Source organism: Diorhabda sublineata, chromosome 7, assembly GCF_026230105.1.
Source record: "Diorhabda sublineata isolate icDioSubl1.1 chromosome 7, icDioSubl1.1, whole genome shotgun sequence".
NCBI lineage: Eukaryota > Metazoa > Arthropoda > Insecta > Coleoptera > Chrysomelidae > Diorhabda > Diorhabda sublineata.
The window spans coordinates 4,609,107-4,632,676 of record NC_079480.1 but is presented as its reverse complement, the minus strand read 5'-3'; the positions used below and the strand labels follow the sequence as shown (position 1 = coordinate 4,632,676).

The 23,570-nt window shown below is 33.8% G+C and overlaps 1 protein-coding gene across 5 annotated transcripts in view; it reads left to right on the top strand.

Annotated features, from left to right (window-relative positions):
• The window catches only part of LOC130446818 (collagen alpha-1(XVIII) chain), a 656,494-nt gene that overhangs the window by 569,816 nt on the left and 63,108 nt on the right, over positions 1-23,570 (top strand). For all 5 annotated transcript variants that reach the window (XM_056783294.1, XM_056783298.1, XM_056783297.1 and 2 more), the window contains 7 exons: positions 5,785-5,814; positions 5,929-6,337; positions 6,395-6,603; positions 6,660-6,767; positions 6,867-6,881; positions 9,284-9,346; positions 14,689-14,926. In XM_056783294.1, the coding sequence (XP_056639272.1) occupies positions 5,785-5,814; positions 5,929-6,337; positions 6,395-6,603; positions 6,660-6,767; positions 6,867-6,881; positions 9,284-9,346; positions 14,689-14,926 (1,072 nt within the window). The remainder of the gene's footprint in view (positions 1-5,784; positions 5,815-5,928; positions 6,338-6,394; positions 6,604-6,659; positions 6,768-6,866; positions 6,882-9,283; positions 9,347-14,688; positions 14,927-23,570) is intronic.

Below are 23,570 nucleotides of genomic sequence, written 5' to 3'. Positions count from 1 at the left end.
TATCTACTTTGATGAGGAAAATTGTGAAATATGAAGCATATTGTGAAAGTAAGTAACTCTTTGAACCAACTGAAACGCTTTAAATTATAATTAGCTACAATGCGGTCGAGAGAAAATTAAATTTATTAATAAAAAATTATCCAAGGTAAAACTAGAGTGAGAAACATAATAAAAATAAGGCTTTTGTAGAGTCACTCTTTTTGGTAGGAGTGGTGAAAAGTAGTAGAGTGAATAAGGATCAACTTTAGGACACTAATAGCACTTCTATTGAACTATTCCCACTGACAATGTCCACTTTCAATACAACATATACGATTTGATTCGGATTCAAGAGAGAAGAAGAAACAATTTCATGAATTGTGTCCAATTCAAGAACTGTTTTTCTTCAACTACAAAAACGCTCACACGCCCCTCGAATACAAGAAGAATTAAAAGATTTTCGGGAATGGTGCAGTTTCCGACTGTACATTTCCAGCAATCCAAATAAATACGTCATAAAAATTCTTTTACTTGTAAATGGGGAAACAATTTATACCTGTAATTTAGAGGTTGATCTCGGAAAACAGCCTGAAGGCCAGCTTCTTGTAAATAACTCTCCATCTGACGTGGTGAAGAGATTATTTATGAATCAATACCAGGAACTACGTGGTTTACAAGCCTCCAGATTTGGAGAGAGATTGCAATGTTACAATCTTTGGTACATGTCGGATCAATGAGCGACAATTACCTCCTGAATTTCCGAAACCTCAAAGAAGACTCATTGGATCTAGTATATTACCTTTTTATTAGAATACTACTCTGCTTTCTTATATTTCGATGGAAAAAGAAAATTCTTTACTCCTCTCTAGCTTATATCAAGATGATAAAATTGATCAACACTCAGGTAAGCTAGAAAGAATACTTGATAATAATTCTACTAAAAGAGGAGTGCGTACTGTTGATACTGTTATACGCCACTCATGCACAAACTACAAGACGACGGCCAATGGTTATCTTTTATGGCTTGTTGAATATCTCTGAGATAAACGTAATGATTCTGCATCACTGTAATAATCCTGAAACCTTTTACATGTTGAAACAGCATCTACAGAATCCGTGCTTATGAAAAAAATATTTCAAGGATCATGACCACAAGAATAAAAAATATTTTGTTCAACCAGATCTGGAAATTAGAAGAGGCCGATTTGCCTTTTGTGATAGAAAAAAAAACAGGACTACATGGTTCACATACAGAAAATTTATTTGTGGAGAACACTCTGTATATATTTGTCCTGAGTACTCCCAAGTAATTTTTTTCGATAAAAATAAGAAAATAGAATATTTTGATTGGATATAATAGATTTTTTGTGATACTTTTAAATCTAAATAATTGGATTTCTTCACTGATGTGAATATGTCAAATCTGACACTTCCATCACTACAAACATTGATAGTTTTATTGGTGAACGTACTGAGAACGTGTTGTTATACGAGTGCTGTTTGAGTTGTTTACAGATACTTGAAACAATCATCTTAGTCAAAAAATGTAATCAGATTGTGCGATTATTTTCTATGACTTTCGACTTGGGTTAAATTAACAACAGCGTGCCGATCAACTCGCTCCGATTTTTGGTAATGGAGCACCATCTCTAGCCACCGCTAGTTTTGCTGGTTTTCCGAATTCAATTGTGGTCATACTTCGATACAGGAAGAATTTCGTGAAGGTCGTCCCAAATCGGCTATTATGGATTTATGCAAATGAACCCGAAACTAAACAATAATCGACTATATGGATCTTTCAAGACGAGCCAAATCAAACAAAAGTAGTTCACGTTTTTTTGTAATAACTGAACATGGTCAACTTTGAATGGTACACCAGCATTTGTTTCACCAGCAAGTGTCCGACAAAATCAGGGAAACCAATCGCAGAAGACGAATCATTCTCTACCACGACAAAGCGAGCTTTCACACATCAGTTCAAACAAAAACGTTTTTGAACAGTAAAAACACCGAATTGATGGGCTATCCGTCAAACTGTCCTCATTTGGCACCCAATGATTACTTCTGATTCTCGCAGATCAAAAATTAATCGCAAAGTCAAATTTTTAGGTTAATATCAAGCTATTTTTGGTAGTTGATAAAGTTCCTGTCGTTATGAAAATTGCCCGACTTGCTTTTTCATTTGGAGTAGACGAAGTACTTTGCATAAATCCATTTTTCAAATTGCATATGCTACGACTAACCTCTGCTTCTTCGAAAATGGTTTTCTAAGCCCTTCTCAACTCTCCTCACAGTATTGTTTGATTCGTCATCAAAACATTGTTCTCAATTGTCTAATGTCATATTTCTTCATCAGTAGCTTGTGATCAGTTTCGTGTTTAACTCCGTACCACCGTGGAATAACAAGTTTTTCTCGAATATTTTGTGTAAGCGTCTAGTGGACCTTTCAGACTATTCCGACAGAATATCATATCACATTGATTGGCACCCGAAAAACCGAAAAAAATCGAGTCACATAGAGGAGAAGCAAAAGAATATTCTTCACAAAACTAGTTTTTTTTACGTTTTACCTCAACTGTGGTTAGTCTGGAATTATGCAACTTCCCCTATGTAATGAGTAATTTTTTTCATTGTTTTTCATATACTTTTTCACGATTTTGTGAATTTCAACTCTTATGATTAACAAAAAATTTAAATCGATATTAAAATTTTTTTATTTTTTTTTATACCACTGTTGGTGGAGATGATCTATTATAATAATTTATATTCATACGATTTCTATTCATGGGGTGAATTACGTTGTCAATGTATTTAACCACTATACACTACACTAACTAATAATAACACTCAAACATTTTTTTTTAATTTTTCGATCACTTTCTATTTCGGTCTGTGAACTACGACTATTGATTATAAACTAACTAAACTGCGCTATAAACTCGTTATATATTCCACAATAATTCGCAAAAGATCTAGAAAAATGGAGATACTGAACAAATAAATAAATAGACCGGCCTAGAAATTATTTAAAAGAAACAATGTAAATGAACCGCGTGGTATAAAAATTTATATAACAACAAAGATCAAACGAATTCCGGGTATTTCATCAAAGGCGGCGCCTTCGCCGAATTTCTGAATTCCACTATGTCCAAGTAGGTCATAGTGCTCTAGAACGAAGATGAGTTCGAAACACTATGTTAAGTCATCAAGTAATTGACGATCAAATAATCACACAAGTATGGGTACATATAAATCATTGAAAATTGAATTATATTTTTTTATGAACGTATTGTTTATTTGAAATTCATTTATTTATTTGTGTATAATGAATACTTGTTATGAATTAGTCACGTATTCAAAGCGGGATATGATTAGCGAATATTATTAAATGCAAATATCATATTTTCGACAAATAAATGAATTATTGAGATTGAAATTATTGACAGTATAGCAGTGTTTAATTATAAAGCTATTCTTTTGAAAAATTCAATGAAAAATAAAGCTCCACTTTGGCAAATACAGGAATGAATGTGAAATAGCCACGCCCGTCAACGCACATTACTAGATGATGGTACTAGGGATTAGTACGGTCCCTCAAGTAGGTATTCTTGACTACTATTATCAGTTCTATTGTGTCTGATGGATAGTGAAGAGCACTGCGTGGGTACCTACTTTCATTGTTTGTACTGAATTAAGTACTTTGATTATTTACTACTAATAACCAAATGCATATTACCCTCTTTGTCATCCGAATACTTCATGGAGTTTCGGACACAAAATAACAGAGAACTATGGGGAAAATCAAAAATTATCTATGAAACACTAAGCAATTGAGAAAGTGAAAGGAATATGATATGTTGGATATAAAAGACAAGCAAGAAAATATAATCACGGTGGAAGATGAAGTAATAGAGAGATGAAGGGAATATTTTGAGGATATTATAAATGCAGATATTGAGGATAGGCATCAATGAAATTTTCAAAAACATAAGGAAAGAAGAAGTAGTAGAAGCAATTGAAACATTAAAGCTAAGAAAAGTACCAGAAGAAGAAAATATAACTGCTGAAATCATAAAATATGAGGATGAAAAGGCTATAAATGAATCATAATTGTCACTGAACGAAATAATGCAGAAATGATAGAAATAGAGTAAGAAATAAGATCGATGCGGCTTTAGAAATGAAAGAAGTAAAAACTACTCAATATTTACAAATAGTTATGATCTTTTTTTTGTTATAAGGACAGTATATACATTAAACGAACAGAAAACTCATCGTAGATTCTTCTAGATGTACATATATTCGTTATGATTTCCTATTCCAAACCAAGATAAAGCCACATGCGTTTTATAAAAGATTTAGAATTGTTTTATTAAACTAGTTGTATAACTTCCAATTGGTTCACCAATTGCATGGAGAAAACATGACACGAAAAACTAAAGCAAGTTTTGTTAGGTTTCTGTTACTGAACCAATTTTACAGTTCAAAAGTCTTACGAGGATAGTTCCAGTAGTATCTGGTTCGCCCTAGAGATGGCGGTAGTTGTTTAGTATTTGTTAGGCAGCCATAAATAATGAACGTTTGTAAACATTGGTCATCGTTATGTGATATAATAAATTTTATTTGAAATATCTTAGCCCAACCAATATGAAAGATGAACTAGATTCTATTCTGGTTTAGACTACTTGTCAACAGTAAAATATTGGGTAGCAGAGTTTAAACGAGGCCATGCGACTTGCGAAGACCAGCATTACAGTTGACAAGCAAATGCGTCACCTTATTTGGTGAGATCTTGAAGAAAATCCACAAAACGGTACTGGATGATCGTCGACTTAAAGTGTGCTAGCTAGCAGACATAGTAGACATTCAAACAGTGCGGTACATCGCATATTAACTGAAAATTTGGATATGAGACATGAGTTGCAAGATGGAAGCCGCGTTTGCTCACACTGGAACAAAAACATCATCGTGAAGATGTTTCCATCGAGTGTTTGGCAATGTATGAAAAGTGAGTTCATCACTTCACCCCTGAAACAAAAGAAGAATCAAAACAATAGACAGAAAAGAGAGAATGGGCTCCAAAAAAGGCAAATATTGTTCCATCTGCAGCAAGGTCATGGCGTCGTTTTTTTGGGATGCGCGTGGAATAATTTTCATTCACTGTCTTAAAAAAGGAAAACGGTCGCAATTAGCTAAGAAGAAAATCTTGTTTCATGAAGACAACGCAGCAGCTTACATATCTATTATAGTAACGGCCAAAATTTATGAATTAAAGTTGCTTGGTGGTCAAAGATTTTCCAACAAAGATTACGTTGGAAAATCAATATATTTTTTTCCAAATTTTTTTTGTTCTCTTCGTTGGGCCGATAATGAAATTTTTGGGTACTCGAATAAACAAAAATAAAAAGAACTCTTTGAACTTATTCATGTTTGAAGAGGTTTGCAAGTGTCTACAATAAAATAACGCATTCCATAGTGTTTTATTTAAGATTTCCAGAAAAATCAGAAGTGGATTTTGTGAGTACGTGAATAAAAAAGCTATCCTATATGAGATTTCAAAACCCTATATTGAACGAAATGAAAGTAATTAAAGTCTAAGAATGTAAAAATATACTGTTATTCGATTAACTTTTTTAGTACAAGTGATTCTTTAATAATTTCTAAATAAGCTTCTTTATATATTTTATTTTAATTCAAGACAAATTTTTTTCGCTGCGCAATAATGTACAATTTAATAACATGACTACTTTTTATGATCATTTCAAATACGATTTCCAAATAACAATATTTCCTTTTTTTATATAGCCGAGCTGGAAACCAAGAGGTCCTTTCAAGGTAACAATAATTATTAATAACATCTTTCAGCAAAAATGAGTAGAAACGTTGTTGGAGAGTATCCATTTTCTGTAATATATTTTCGAAACGCTTCATACTCAATCTCATTTTCAGGACACTGTTTTGGGAGGATCGATGGTGAGGCCAGGAGTACCCGGCCCAAAAGGTGATCCAGGAAAACCAGGATCGCCTGGACCAAGAGGTGAAAAAGGACCATCCGGATCGAAAGGTTCACATGGAGAACCTGGCTTGAAAGGAGAACGAGGTGATCGGGGAATACCGGGAGAAAAAGGCTCTCCAGGAAAAAAAGGTGATGATGGGTCACCCGGTGTGGACGGAATACCTGGAATACCTGGCAGGAACGGGGAGAAGGGAGAGAAAGGAGATATAGGGTACCCAGGACCTCCAGGATTACCCGGTCCGTCTGGTATACAAATAGCTGCAGGAACAGCTCAAGATGCTATTCAACTCATGCCTGGACCTCCTGGTGCTAAAGGCGAAGTAGGAGAGAGGGGTCCAAAAGGTAAAGTATTTTCATCACGTATTTTATGTTATAGACAAACATCTTTGTATGTTTAAGGCGATAAAGGTGATGCTGGAGAAGCAGGTATTCCGGGAGTTTCTGGTTTTCCTGGAAATCCAGGAATTGATGGTGAAAAAGGAGAACCTGGAGTTGATGGTGCTGTTGGGCCTGTTGGTTCACCTGGTTCTAAAGGAGAGAAGGGAGAAAGAGGTGCTCCCGGTTCTATTTTAAATGCGGATGGAACTGAAAGTATCTTAACAATCAAGGTGAGAAAATAATAGTGATATTTTTCATGATTTATCTTATTGTTATGTGTTTATAGGGTCAAAAAGGAGAAATGGGAAAAAGGGGAAGGAGAGGGAAGCCTGGGCCAGTAGGTCCTCCAGGTCCACCAGGAAAACTTGGTGAAATGGGACTGCCCGGATGGATGGTATGTTAATTTTCATAATTAATTAAATTGAGATATAACAAGACTTGATATCAAGCTTAATTGCTCTTTTCTCATGCTTGCTACCGTTGTATTGAGCAGCAGAATAATTCAAAAGTAAGTTTCCTTATATTATAGCAACATTCAGTTAATTTTTTGAAAAAATGAGACTGGAATTTTAGTTATTGAAATTGTTCAAATCAGAAAAAGAAAGGTCTATATTTTAAATTACTTGCTCAAAATGAGGTTCACACCTTAAAAATTGAAACATTATGAATTATACTTTAGGTAGTGGTATAAAAACTAAAAACTCCTCGAAATTGGAAAATGCTATGTATATTTTTCATACGAAAGCGGTAGCAATAAAATTTTACATGAACCAGGCAGGTAGATTAGTTTTAATAGTCAAATTGGAAAGCGGTTTTTGTGAATACGGTAGAAAAAGAATTATTTTTGAACATTATTTTCAAGTGGAGAAGAAAAATTAAAATAAAAGAAGAAAAGTAATCATTCTAGAACTCACTTGAGAAAGAAATTACAGTCTTCCACGCCGAAGTTTTTACTACAATAGCATGTAGTCGAGCAGTACTTAGAGTGTGCTCTAAGCTTGTGCTGAAATACAGAATTGGTGACTGATGGCTGTAAAATCCATGTTGACGGGCAACGATGCTGATGTAGTGTCTTGATTAGGATCAAAAAAATCACCAGTGGGCGTGGAATCTATTTTTGGTGTAGCTCAATGTGTGACCGCCATATCTTTGAGTAGGTTGCTCGCAAGACGGAGATGGATAAAGACATATAGCATGAAGCGAACTAAAGCACACATAGATAGTTTGCCCTTGTAGATGAAATCTGTGATTGTCCAGCACTCATAAGTTCGATGTTAATATACTAAAAATGTTCGATTAGCCTTTCCATAGACATTTGTGTTTGGTAGTCGAGGATATATCTTGATTTTACGGCAATGCGTGTGCCCATTTGCCCAATGTAGAATAATCAATCATATTCACCTGGTTGAAGGTAGAGTCCAACGCATATTTTCCTGGAATTTGCTGGACCAAGTTTGTTGAGTTATGAGCATATTATGCTGGAAAATAAAGCATTGATTAGATTAAAGTGAGTTTTCATTGAAAAGTATCTTTTTTGGCCAAACCACCCTCATGCTTTGAAAAACATTTGAATATTTCTACCACCTAAATTAAGAAAGCTAATGTCCTGGGACTTACTTTATATTCGGAATTGGAAAAAATTAATTAGCTCACTTATTTCATTTTGTTGGGGTAACATTATCTATTGCAATACGTAGCCAATGCTTCACGTTAGCTGGAAAACTAATGAGATTAGGAAACAATACTCTTCAAACGTGAATCAAAGAAATACTTATTTTCCAGCACTTTTAAGTTGATTTATTGTTTCTAGTTTTACGAGGATGTATTGATATCTAGTTAGCCTAGACCAGTTCCATGCATAAACAAAATGTTGCGTTACCATAGCAACGAACAATAATTTATTAGAAGTGTTAGTGTGAAGTTTGACGTCAAAAAAGTAAACCAGAAAAGGAAAAAAGATGTCCACCGAAATTGTGAAAATCGAAAAAATGGAGTATCGAGCCATCATCAAGTCAATTTGGACATGAGAAAAATTGCTGCAAAATGGATCCCCAAATGTTTGAACGTTGATCAAAAGTGTGCAAGGGTTGAGGCAACAATCAATGGAATGGCGACACCTTGGTTCTCCAAGACCTAAGAAGCTTCGTGTCCAATAACCTGCTTCAGTTTTTTTGGGATTGCCATGGAGTAATCATGATTGATTTTTTGGATAAGGGTAGAACAATAAATGGAAATTGCTATTCGACATTACTGACCACTCTACGGGAAAAAATTAAAGAGAAAAGACGCGAATAGCTATGCAAAGTTGTTTTATTTTTCAGGACAACGCCCCTGTAGACAAATCTCATGTTGCCATGCAAAAAATTCGTGATATAGCGTTTGAATTACTAGAACATCCCCCTTATTTACAAGATTTGACTCCGTCCGACTAACATCTCTTTCCTCAATTGGAGAAAAATTTAGAAGGTAAATTTTCCTTCAACGAGGGGGTCATAAAAGATGTGGAGGTCTGGTTTGCAGATGTTGTAGGTTTGCTGTAATGAATATATCCAATTAAGAGGAGAATATGTTAAGTAATAAAATATTTTGACATTGAAATTTTGTTTGGTTCTATAGTAGGCTAAGAATTTTTCAATATATCCTCGTATATATATGGTGATTATAAAAATATAAATAAAAAATATCATTCAAATTATTTTGAATAAATATGATTACACACTCCAATTCACAGAAATACCATTTAAAAGTATGTTTTCAAACTGAATTCGAATAAAATCGAATTGAGAAAGTCGAGTATAACTCGAGGAAACAACTTTACGGTTGCGGAAGGTCAACGATTGAATTCTATTTTGACAATACACGAGAAATTCTCATGTAAAATGCATACTGAAATGTGCTGTTTCATTATAGGGTCGACCTGGAATTCCTGGCGTTCCTGGAGCTAAGGGAGTAAAAGGAGAACCAGGAAACGGGGTAAGTTATTAAAATGTAGTTTATATTTGGGGTCTTTTGTGGCGCATCACTCAGGATTGAATAATGAATATTTAAGTTTAACGAAAATAAATTGGAACGTTGAGTGGTGAAAAATTTTTTGATAAAATTAGTGAGGTCAATGACCAAGTGATCAAATTGGACTCTACTTAAATTTTTATTAGTTGTTTCAAAAATTTCGTAAGATAAATTAAAACTTGTCCAATTTGTTTTATATATATATATATATATATATATATATATATATATATATATATATATATATAATATAGCCCACTCTTCATTTCTTTTGAATAACATCATTATAAACATGTCTTTGGTTAATCGACTTTTAAAAAGTAAAAATAGTTTCAGAATTAAATTATCCTTGATACGAAAATGAATTTTTCTCAATTGGCAGATACAAAATCTCTATGAAATTTTGATGTTGGGTCCCCTCTATTAACCCCCTATCATGGCCGGATCGTCTGCTACTTACAATTACTCAATGTAGTTAATAATCTTACACGGTATGTACCAAATTTGGTATTCTTCAAGTTATAAAATTTTTTTTTTAAATATAGAGCCCTAATTTGAGACCCTATACTCTTCAGTCTTGCAGCTTACTGGAGGTGAATTGCCTCAATAGTCATATTTTGTCGGTTCTCATGCTAGACACCCTGTATAGAACTAGATTATGAGTATTTATTTGCTATGTAAAATATATTTATTGTTTATTTTATATTTGTTAGTCATTATCAAATAGTTATTTATAATACGCGAACGCAAAAGTACTTCACGCACGAGTATCATACAATATTTTATCTACGGCCACATACTTTTCCTTAATTATATATATTACATATCGTCGGCTCAATTTTAGCACCTAGCAAGCCACAAATATAAAATTTCACGGAAGATCAAAAAAAAGGATATGAAACTGATTCTAAAAAGGACATTACGTATATCCAATAGTTAAACGGGAAGAGTGGAAAATAATATGTTGGAAACACAATTATAAACTATAACTTAAGTTACATAATCTAATAAACTGATTTTGATTACTCAAATTAATATTGAATTGTTATAATTGCTTATATTATTAATTATTTTCTTTCACTGTAACATCACTACTCAAAAATTGTGATGTTATTGTTTCTATTTTTAAGGTTGAGGGCGCGAGAAGTATCGAGCAAATCGATAAGTGTCTATTTGGGCTTTGAATCCTCCAGTTCAGAAATTTCTGCTCTGGACATCTCTTTTAAATTAAATATTTTTTGACCGTTTCTTTCTTATTGTTGAGAGAATTTTCAATATAGCCGACGATAGAAGATTTCCACCCATCGTGTCATTTAAATGCTAATATGAGGATAGTCCCAGAAGTATCAGGCCTGACATAGAGAGGGGGTAGCTTGAAAAATACCACTATATCAGTGAGTAGACAATCTATGCAGCATAAGTTTCAAGTTTGAAGACGCCACCTGATGTTGTTCAGTATTTGTTTATCAGTCATTGATAGTGAACGTTTTCAGTGAATTTGTGTACATGGAAAAAATTGGTCTTTGTTATGTAATACATTACTTTTATTTGGAAGGCATTAGCCCAACCAATATAAAAAGTGAATTAATTCCTTCTGTGGGTGAGACTGCTTTGACCTCAATCCTTCTCTGGGACTACTTCTTCGTTATAAACAATAAAATATCGGGTAGCAGAGCTTGAACTGGAGACTGGGCGACCTGCGAAGACCAGCATCGTGGTGACAACTAAAGTAATGTTGGAGAAAATCCACAAAGCGCTACTGGATGATTATCGACTGAAAGGTCACGAGCTAACAGAAATTGTAGGTATTTTTAATGTGCGATACGTTTCTTATTAATTGAAAGTTTTGACATGAGAAAGGTGTACGTAAATGGGTGCCGAGTTTGCTGACAATGAAACAAAAACAGCGTCGTGAAGATGTAGCTTGGGTCAATCACTTCACACCTGAAATAAAAGAACAATCAAAACAATGGACTGAAGAAGGAAAACCGGCTTCAAAGAAGATAACGACCCTTCCAAAGTCATGGAGTTGGTTTTTTGAGATACGTGCTGGATAATTCTTATTGACTATCAAGAGAGTGTATTGATTATCAAGAGAGTGTTGTTTCAAGACAATGCAATGGTCAAAATTAATTCATCAAAGTTTGAATTGTTGCCTCAGGCACCCTATTCGCCAGATTTAGATCATTTTCTGTTTCCAGGCTTGCAAAAAATGATTGTTTTGAGGAGTTTGACGATTCTTATTATATAAGCGGTTCGAACTTATTGAACATCGTTGGGAAAAGTGTATGGAATATATTTTCTTCCAAAATTTTTGTGTTTTCTTTGTTTGTCCAGGTACTTCTGGGACCATCCTCGTATATCTACTCCCGAATTGGCGAGTAGAGAAGCAGAAGATCGCCTAAAACAGTGACTTGTGTAGTCCTTGGGGTTGAACAAATTTAATTATTGTGCTATAATGAGTAGTACATATTGGTTAATACCAAAAGGTTGTTTAGTACATTTATTTTCTTACTATGTATCAAAAAAAACGTTCATTATTTACTTCTGAAGGTCGCAAAGACAAATATTTTTCATAAATATCTAGGAAACTTGGTTTATGGCTCTCTGTCAAGTTTTATGAAAGTAAAAAGTTTATGAAATATACTTATATCAATGTTACAATTTAGATTTATGGTAATTTCCAATATAGAATAACCTCGATGATTTCCATTTTCATTGGCTCGACTTTAACGAGAAATATGCAATAAGTACAAGTTCCGGGTAATTTTTATGTGTTAAACTAATCCCAAAATCTGCCAAATATTTCTTGACTTTTCCGGAAGCAGGTTTTGAGTTACTTCACGCAATTTTAGGAGAAGCGCAATCAGTTTCTGTTTCCATGTTTATTTAGCTTAACAATCAGTGTTTTATCAATCAAAATTTGAAAAATATATTGCAAATTGACCATGACATTTCACACTTCTTAATGAGAGTACGAAATTTTTACAATTACAGAACCTTTGACAGAGCACACAACACATTATGTAAGGATAAATATACAAATAAAAAAAAATTGTTTTAATGATTATCCCATTTGAAAAGCATTGTTCTTTTCCCCTGTTTTTAGACTTAGGCAATTTCATATATTTATATGAGTTTTTTAATGCTCATTTTTAATTGTGGTCGTAGATAATTATTATTATTATTGTTCTTTTGCGAGAATCTTTTCGACTTTAATATCCAGCATGTTATTATATTTATCTCCGCAATTATTTCGTTTTCGTTTTGTTCTTTTCATTAGAATTCAAGTCATTTACTTGAATATTCCAACCACGAATGCCATTTTCTTATTGGATACCGTTTCCCTTGTACATATCCCAAATTATTAACTGCATTTTATTATTTTTCCTCTAATAAAAAGTTCCGACAAATGCAATTTTCGTTCCTCAATTGTCGTAAAAATTTGTTTTATTCTCTTTTTCTTCTTCAAATTTCCACATATCCTCCCTCGTGATCCATTTCGTTTCAAATACTTCCATAACCTAAATGCTTACAATTGCAGAAAATTTATACGAGCTGTCCGAGGTCTATTCAATTTGAAAAAAAAAAAGAATTAACTTCCTAGTAATAGTTACTCAATTTTTAGTATAGTTCTTCCAATATCAATTGCAGAAGAGTTTTGCGAGGAACAATCAATATTTCATAAATACGCACGGCGCTCATACCAAATTAAGAAATGAAAAATAATGTTTACTCCCCGGTAAACATCTAACAAACCGTCAGGCCACGTGAACTCATCATCTACACTGTTTACCAATGAAAAAGTCGAATTGTAAACATAAATGGATTTCTATTGGCAGAAACCGTTTGTACACAGTTTCTTCGAAATATTCCTGCTAGACAGTCTGCGATAAGCAGTGGCGTAGCTTGGTGAGATTAATTTAATTTAAAAATTTCTGTAAATAAATAGAAATATGGCGTTCTTTAGACCAAGGGCGAATGAAGACAATTAAATTGCACAATGTAGTGAGAATAAAGACAAGTAATGAATTTAATAATAAAGATTTAAATATACAAACACAGCAAATTATTTTAAATATATTCGAATGTTTGAAAAAGGAAAATATTCAGTAAATTGATAATGCTATCATAATAAGAATTGCTGAATTAACTAGAGTAAATTAATTTTCCATTTATCGAGTAGTCACGAAAGAGGTTGCTGTGGATCATTCACAGAACTGAAAAATATGTAAAGAAAAACTTAAATCAGTTTAAAAAGCTACTCAAGATTCTATACGTAGGACAACTTATAGTTTCTATAAGGATATAGGTATGAAGTTGTAGAAAATTTATTATATTGACAAACTGTGAAAAGAACAGGGTCATACTCTCTCCTCAGACTACCTCCTTACTATTCCATATTCAGCCCTAAAGAGCTAATGTGGGCAGACGTGAAATCAGAAATACGAAATTGTCTCGAAAACTGAGTAAAGAGGTTGTAGAAGTCGTGAAGAAAGCTCTAGCAGCAGACCACCAAGAGCTTTGGAAAACTGTATTGAATATGTTATCAAAGAAGAAGATTAGTATCACCCTCTTCAGAACCCTTCATAATTCAATCAAATAATGGCTCTAGTTCAGACGATTCTTATTGTTTCATTTGCAAAAATTTATTTTCCCTTATGGTTTTTGCTTTCAAATATCGTTTTCCAGAAAAAAAAACGAATGGGGTACAAAAAGGGCTCAGTTCACGTCTGGTACTGTGTTTAAGCCAAACTCCCCTACAGGCAGGTACAAGTTGAGAAGGTGTAATAATAATTTTTTTCTAAGTTCCAAGTAGGACTACAATTAAGTGAATCTGTCCAAATAACTTCGTCTAATGCCGTCTAATTTATAATAATTCTATTGCCTATTAACAATTTTTGCCTAAGATATACATATTTTTAAAAGTATCAATAAAAATTATGAATTTATTATATGAGATATCTACGCCTATGAAAGATCAAATAAAATTGTCGGCAAGGGTTTTTATAATCTGCAATTGATATCGGAAGAACTATACCTTTTGGGGAGCCCTATGATTCTTCGATAGTTGATTTAGTCCTAATCCGTAATATTGAAATAAACTCAATGTATTAAAAAAAATGAGTCATTTAATTCATTCCAAATGACTTTTTCGAAGCCACTTCAACATAAAGTTAAAATTGAATGGTTAAATTTTCTGCCTGTATATCTTAGATAACATAGAAATCTAGAAAGTTATTTATTTTCATTTTGTCAAGTGTATTTTCTTAATAATTGATTTATTTCCATTTTCATATAACAAGTCGGAAAAAGGACAGAAAGGAGAAGCGGGTGCTCCGGGTAAAGACGGTTTACCAGGCCCTGCAGGTCCCCCCGGACCTCGATCGTCGGATGAAACGACAAGGTATATTCCAGTGCCTGGACCTCCTGGGCCTCCAGGTCCTCCGGGTCCTGCCGGTATGCCTGGATTATCCATAACAGGGCCCAAAGGAGAGCCAGGAAGTCCTGCTTATGGAGAAACAGCTCATTATAGCCGACCAGGTATGTGTGTATGATTTAATTCATGTCATTCACCGAAATTGTGAAATTCGGCGACAGTTTGGATATTTCTTGTTTACAAATATGGACGTACCGAAATCATTTTTATTTAACTTGAAATGATCGAATTAAAATCATCATTTGAATAAATGGTAATAGATAAAGAATTTTTTTGTTAAACTAAAATCCAAAACTATAATTAAAACATTGTTGGTGAAATCATGGCTAAGTCCCTATTTATTATATTATAGAAAAATTACGTAAACTCTCATCATTTAAACCCAATTTCCATCAAATATTATATTCGATTTCAAACAGTTTTTGCCCTCCACTTTTAATACTAAGAATAATTTCTTGTGGAATAGTCAGAAAGTATTGATTAAAAACTGAAGTATCATATTTTATTTTCAAAGTAGCAGTACGATCAGAAGGACACCTCTATTTGAATATACCTCATTTCCTAGAATAACTTAAACTAGGAGACACAAAACTACAATTGATAAAACTTAAACTTTGACTCACAGACTGCCTAAAAGTATATCATACGCATTACGTAATTATTACTTCTGCTTAGCAGCCGTGGAAGAAAAATGGAAATGGAGCTCCTAGGATCTCAAGAAGGTAAAGAAGTAAAATACATGATATATATTTGAAAGTGATTCTTGCCCTAACATTTTTCATCGGCTATATTTTTGCTCTCAACTCCAAAACCTGAAACGGCAGGAATAATTGACGAACCAAAGTTATAGTGTATTTCAGAAAGGTATATAGTAATAAAATGGGGAATCCCGTCCAGTACGGCGCAATTTCTGTGACAGGTGTAGACAGACATAGGTGTAGGTCTTGAAATAGTATTGTTTGTAATATTTAAATTTCAAGTAATTCTGTAAGAGAATTAGGAAAAGTATGTTTTTTGGCCTGAAGTGTCGATATCCAAACATTGTGTAGGGATCACTTAGGTAGTAGATTATACAAGTTTTGCGTTTAACAGGTATCGTGTAACCTTTTATTAGTGCTTCTACCTAATTCCAGCCCTATTTAAGATTCGGCTTTCCTTTTTAGGAGTATCCTACCGGCACGCCTTTGGCACACTATTATCTGTGTTTGTGGTTGAACCCATATATTGACCCAAATCCGGGTGGTACTACCTGCACTTGATAAAAAGAAATTTACAATGAAATCAATGCCAAACTATGAAAGTGGCTTGAATATTCGTTAAGTCACTCTGTGGTCCCTTTGCATACCTAATCAGATTTTATTACTCTATACCTTTCTGAAATAAACAGACAATTACAGAAATAAAGAAATCATCTTGCAACAAAATGTTAGTCTGTGGTATGGAGCCGAGATCAAAGAATGAGGATGTTAATATAGTGGAAATATTTAGCCAAATGTTTAAATGTAGTTTCAAATTGAGGAATATGCCAAACTAATAATATAAAGAGGTAAAATATCTTCTACTTTCTTCCATAATAGATCTAACACCTGTTCCTTCTTCGATATCTTCCGTTATCCTGGCTCTATGCTGTCATTCCACCTCTTCCGTAGTCGACCTCTACTTCGTGTTCCGAAATTGCTTTTTACCAGTCTACGTCTGTCATTTTACTTATATGTTGACATAATCGATGTTTCTCGCTTTTGTAAAGTTATTTTGAGATCCGTTTGAGCAATAATTATGTGGTCTCCAAGAGTTATTTAGTTTTGATGTTTGGGTCCCTATTTCTGATGTATAGGTTATTCTAGATCTAATTGTTGTTTTATAACGTGGAGCTATTAATTCTTATCCTAGGTACTTGTTTTATCGTACTACCTTCTGAAGAGATCCTGCAACCTTATTTGCTCTGTCTACTTATCCTCCTCTTACTTCGTCTTCTACATCTCCATAACTTGTTTATGTCAATTCCAAAGTGTTTGTATTTCATTCTCTGTTGTATTATTTGACTTTCTAGTTCTAATTTCCGTACAATGCATATGATTTTTTAGACGAAATTGTCATATTATCCTATTTTCCTGTGAGATTTAAGTCGTTATATAATCTTTAGAGGTCATTTTCGTATATATAGGGTGATTCGGGAGGAGCACACCAAAATCTAGGAGTGTATAATAGACGTGAAATAATGTCAAAAAACCCATATGTTTTTATCCGATTTTCATTTGTTATGGAGTAATTAAAAATGTCCATCTAGCTTTCCACTTATATTTGAATTTTAACATTATCAAAGTATGCCATGTTCGAGGCTCAAAGGCATTTGATAATTTGATGAACTGTCAGTGTACAGTGAACAGTAACTGAACGCTTAATTTCGAATTTATGTGATTGTTAGTGTTGCAAAATGCCAGATACTTATTCAAATTTAGAATATGCAAATATGGTGTTTGTTTATGGTTTCTTTAATGGAAATGGTACAGCTGTTCCTGAAGAATAACGTTATCGTTTTCCACATCAAAGATATCCTGATAAAAACGTATTTATTAGAGTTTTTAACAAATTGTGCGAGACTGGTAAGCTTCCCAGTGTTAACATATCATCTGGACGCGCTACTGAACAAGGTTTGAAAGTAAAAAACATTCTGCATCTAGTAAAAGAAGATGCAACTACTAGCTGACTGAGAATTGCCACTCAATTGGGAATTCCACAAAAAAGGGTGATAAACACACTCCACGAACAAGGTTTATATCCTTATCACGTACAGCACCTTCAACTAGATGATTACGCTAACCGTATGGAGTTTTGTCGGTGGATAAATAATAATCATTGTGTTGTATCGAGTATACTCTTTACGGATGAAACTACATTTACTCGTGATGGCATTAATAATACTCGTAACTATCATGTATGGTCGGACGAAAATCCCCACGCAACAGTCGAAAGCAATTTTCAACATCGTTTTTCTTTAAACGTGTGGTGTGGTATGGTTGACAGTTATTTAATTGGCCCATTCATTCTGGCTGACAATTACCTTAACTTTTTACAAAATGAATTAGAAGGCCTATTAGAGGATGTTCCTGTAAATATTAGAATTCAGATGTACTATCAGCACGATGGAGCTCCTGCACATGTCGCTCGTCAGGTTAAACAACATTTGGACGAACGTTTTCCAGGGCGTTGGATTGGTCGTGGAGGTCTCATTAATTGGCCTGCAGGATCTCCAGACCTCACACCACTAGATTTTTCTTTATGGGGTTGGATGAGGAACGAAGTCTGCAAAATAAAAGTGGACACACGGAATGCACTAGTTAGACGAATTGAGAATACTGCAGCCCATATTAAAGAAAAAAAAAATGAATCAATTGGGAAAGCAATAAACGTTCTTCGTAGACGAAGCAGAAAATGTTTAGGTTAGTCAATGCCGTATTTTTGAACATTTATTGAAAGAACGCTATGATTAAAAAAATTTTTATGTGATAATTTGCTTATTTGTTAATATGCTATAACTTGAAAACAAATGAAAATCGGATAAGAACATATAGAGTTTTTTTACATTATTTTCACGTGTATAATACAATCCTAGAGTTTGGTGCGCTCCTCTTGACTTACCCATAATAACATCATCGGCATCTTGATCTATCTGTTAGTCCATTGGAAAGCTAGATCGACGTTGCATTTATCAAAATATGAATTTTTTTCTCAGGTATAGGGGCTGCTAAAAGCTTAAGTTTATAGGATTGTTACTCTTGGGAAAAACCCACCTCCTTGCACAAAAGGGGTTTAATCGTTTTTGCGAAATAACAATGCATCACGCAAAAAAATTATCACGTTGTTTTTGGTAGGAAATTCTCTACAAATTTGTCCTCGTTTCATAAAATTGTAATTATCGTTTTCAATAATATCTTTGTCACTAACTTTTTAATTTCACGGAAGTAACTCATGAAAACAAATTTGTAGAGAATTAAATTTCCTAAAAAAAAAACAATTTCCCATAGTGGCTAGTTATGTTTTACTTCTTTTTCAAGATGACAGATTTTCCCCAAACTCGCTTCTAAACTTCCCAAAACATCCCCTATGCATTAAAAAATTAATGATTTTGATAAATACAAGGTTAGGGCACATTTTTGTAACATTTCAATAGACTATGTCTCCCATTTGGCTACCGTTGCCTACCAGCAATGATTTTGACACATTATTATGTTGCAAACATGAGTGAAATAATGGATTTTGTTTGTTTATCATTAATGCGAGTCGGAATGTATACGTTACGAACTTTTCCTTTCATATGTCTGATTTGGTTAGGTTAGCAATAGATTTGGTATAACCCTCTTGCGGGCTACGTAATATGTCAAAAATGCCGGAAATTTGTCCCTTAATATACAATACAGAACAATTTCTTCATATTCTTATACATTAGTTTAATGTCAACTGCATAACCAATCGAGAAAATAAAAAAAATGTAAGACTTGGGACTTGACTTCAATGGAAGCTCTGCATTCATTACTTAATAACCTGAATGGAGTATTCCCTTTTTTTATTTTGCGTTTTAGCAAGTCAGAAATTCTTGGTGCTCTAAGTAGAATTTAAAAAAAAGGATTACAGTGATTATGTGTATTAATTGATACCCCAGCGGCCATGTCTGCTTAACTGATACGCCACCCTCTCCTACATCAAAAACTATCATGTTGTAGCGATTGTACATCAAATCATATGGTATTGTAGATTCACCTAATGTATCCATCAATTTTTGTAAATTTTCTTCGGGGTAAATGTATGTATTTGATCACCACAAGTTGCTCGACACTATATACACAAAATTATTTGATTGGATAACGCATGAAACTGCTAATAAAAGATACATTGTTGGCAAGCCTTTAGCGAAGCATAATATTTAAACGACGTTTGAGGATAATCGAAAAAATAACATAAAAGAAGAGAAAAGTATATTATAAAATATCCACTTTGATAATTCTTACCCGCAAGATCGAGTTTGTGAAACTTTTGTTGTAAATAACCTCAAAGTGGATATAAAATGATTCTAGCAACATATAAGAAAGTTTATTATATAAGTTTGGTCTTATTCGATTTGCAATAAATTTCTAAAACTTTAATAGGTTGTAGCTGAGAGGGCACCAGGAAAATACACATATATTTTGTATTCCACAGAATGAATAAAGTTTGGAATTTTACTTAATACAGACGCTTATAACGTTCGAAATTAGATGAGAAAGAAATTTTATAATGAAGTAGAAGAAAATAATGAAGAAACTGTTCGAAACGAGGAATAAGATTTTATAATTGCATGAAAATCACTTCATAATTCCTTTATAAACCAAAATCATTTTCACGAATTCCTGTCGTGTTCAGTGGGGTGAAAAGTGGAATAAAAGTTATTCAGAAGAAAAACTGAGAAAAGAACGACTTGATTGAACAGATTTGAGTGAGGAGGAGCTTCTACACTAATTTCTATGTTGAAAATAGCTATCAATTCTATTAATTCTGTTTTCCCGAAAAAGAAACAATTAATATATATAAATCGATGCTAATTGGAGTGAAAAATTAATTTTTCTCAATTCTCGCAGTGACTATATAGCAAAACTGACTATAAATAATTATATAATCCATATAATGATGTGAAATGTAACAAGCCCTTTGTAGATATGACTGAAAATGTCTTATAAATTTCCCGAGCAGAATCCTAATGTATACTTTAGAAGTATGACCAATTTTCCCAAAGGAGGTATATTCGGAAGAATCATTTTAATTTTACAATGACGCGTTGTGTGGTTCGAGTAGAATAGAGGCTCGACGACTTGTAAGAAGTCTAATTTCCTGCTACTGCGTAACTGAGAACGCTGCCGTAGATGGAAACTATCTTGGTGTCTGCTGTTTCCCATTCTCTGAGTGTCTGAACATATATCCAAAGGCTTATCCACATATTCGTTAACATTCGTTTATCGTATGTTTACATATTTAGTTGTCCTTTAGACCTTTAAGGAAGTTGTAGAGTTTTTTGTACAATTAAAAACATTAGCGTGAACTGACAACTCAGTAATTGAGTGATATGTGCTTGTAAAAAATAGTTCTAAGAGGCAACTTTTGGGACTACAGGTACCAGAATGTTTTAAAAAGGATGGCAGAATAGTGCAATTTACTTTTCCAATTTCCGTACGGAAGCTGACTGAGTGACTGAAGTGACTTTTTTTAAGGTCAAAATAATCACCAAAACACTCCAAATAAGAAGCACACACATTTAACTTTCGGTAGTATACTATTTAAAATTGAATCAGCAATTATATGACTAGAACATGTGATTTTGAACAAAACCGGGTTGTTTTTGAAAGTGACTGTGACTTGCAGTGAAATCTTGTTTTTTCGATTTACTGGTACTTTTGAAAATCATCATGACAAGATTATATGTATAGGACTGTATACATCTAATAGCAAAATTGGCAGAAATAAATCGAATATATCGCCAATAGTTGCGGGAAATATTATAAATTGCTTGTATACTTCAAAGTACGTTGACGGTCACTTCACTTTGTTTTCACTTCATTGGAACTGTGAAATTATTTGATTTGGTGACATCAGTCGTACGCGTATACCTACACAATTTATTGTACATATTTCAACTTAATTGACGTTACCCTTCAATGGGTCTCGGCACCCAATGGAGTGGACGAAAATGTCATAAGAAACAGACTGGCCAAATTGACCAAAACAGAACTGTTGAATATATGGAACTAAATAAGAACAATTGACGAATATCAACTGGAGTTTTGTTGAAACATTGTCGTCTCAATGGATAAAGTATAAATAAAATAAGAAAAACACACATTGTAATTATGACGTCATCTCACTTTAACGTACATCCATCTCTTTTACTTTGAACGGTTTTAATTAATATCTTTTTATAGAATCAATGAGAAAATTCGGGGTTTGGATTTTCAGAACGAGCTATGAAAATCCTTTCGATTCATATATTTTTTTTTAATTTTTCCGAATATTTGGCTACTAGCTGGTGGAGCTTGTAGACGAGACCGCGTTTGTTCAGCTTCTAATTTAAACCACGCAGAAACCGCGCACGTTGCCACTTTATTAAGCAAAACATGTTCTACACAATAAGAATACGGAAAACTTGTAAAAACGCCAATGTAGTGAACAAAAGGGGTGAGAATATTCTCACCCTCTTTGTCAGGTATGACGTAGCTGTGTTTTTCTTATTTGATTCGTACTTTACCTGAAGACTCTAACATAAAATGCAGCGTGTAGATTCTGCTACGTAGAGGACGATATCTCCAACTACATTTTCAGTGTGAGATATTACGGAACATTGCATTTGGTAATGCATCCCATATCCTAAGCTATTTGAAAGGAATGGGATTAATAGAGAAAAGAGGGGACACAATATATATTTCGGTCGTAGTGAATATGGCACCCAGAACTATACATACATACACTGACTGCAGTATATCCGTGACTGAGACAGAGCGACTGAGATCAATCTTGGACAAACTAGACCAGTGTTTTTCAATCTGTGGGTCGCGACCACTAGGGGGTCGCGAAGCCTTAGTCGGTCACCGACTGAAAGAAAAAGGTAAGGAACACAATAAGAACAAATTTTATTTACAAGAATGGGCTTGTTTATTTTTCAAAAGTTTATCATATTGTGGTGTTATTTTTGAAACGTTAATAATCAAATAATTTTCTAATTGTAGTCTATTTCTATTTTTAGTTTTAATGTCTACCATTGCAGAAAACGTCAGTTCACACAAGTATGGAGTGGCGAATGGCACTAATAATTTTAGAGCTTCCCTTGCTAGCTCTGAATACTCGTGTTTTTTTTTTCATCCAAAACACGTCGACACTTTGGGAATAAAATTCCATTTTAAGCATGCCATCAGCAGCTAAATCTAAAAGAGATTCTCTCATATTTGTGGTGATATCAGCCAAATCTATTGACTTGTCCAAAAAAGGGTTTAAAATCCATCTACGCCCATTGTCAGCTTCAGAGTGTAAGTCTGGAAAGTATGTCAAAAGTTTCTCTTGTAAATTATGCAAGCTCTTTATCGGGCAAGACTACAAGACTTTGGTTTGATGCGTTATCTTCAACAATCTTCTGAACACATGGAAAAAACTCAAATATATTGTTTTGCAGAGAGGATGATCACAAACGAAGTTTTGCGTGAAATTCTTTGACTTTATCTTTAGCTGTTAAAATATTTTTTTCTCGACCTTGGAGGTGCTTGCTCAAATTATTAAGGTGGCTAAAAAGATCTGCCAAAAATGCTAATTTCAAGAGTCAAATAGGGTCACAAAAACGATTAGCATATTCAGATTTTGCATCTTGTAGGAACATTAAAAATTCCGCTCTCAGTTCTTGAATTCTTGTCAATACCTTTCCTTTGGATAGCCACCTGGCCTCTGTGTAATAAAGGAAATTTTGATGAAGCGAGGCCATATCTTCACAAACGATTCTAAATAGCCGGGTGTGCAAGGCTTTACCTTTGATAGGATTTTTATTACCTCCATGAGCGCGTCATTTAAATGAGAAGGTACTACCTTAGCAGCTAGAGCCTGTCGATGAAACAAACAGTGAGTCCAGGTTATGTTTGGCATTATCGATTTTAATTTCGCAACGAGTCCGCTATTTTTGATAGTCATAGCTTTAGCGCCATCGCTACAAATAGCGATAAATTTTTTCCAATCAATATCGTA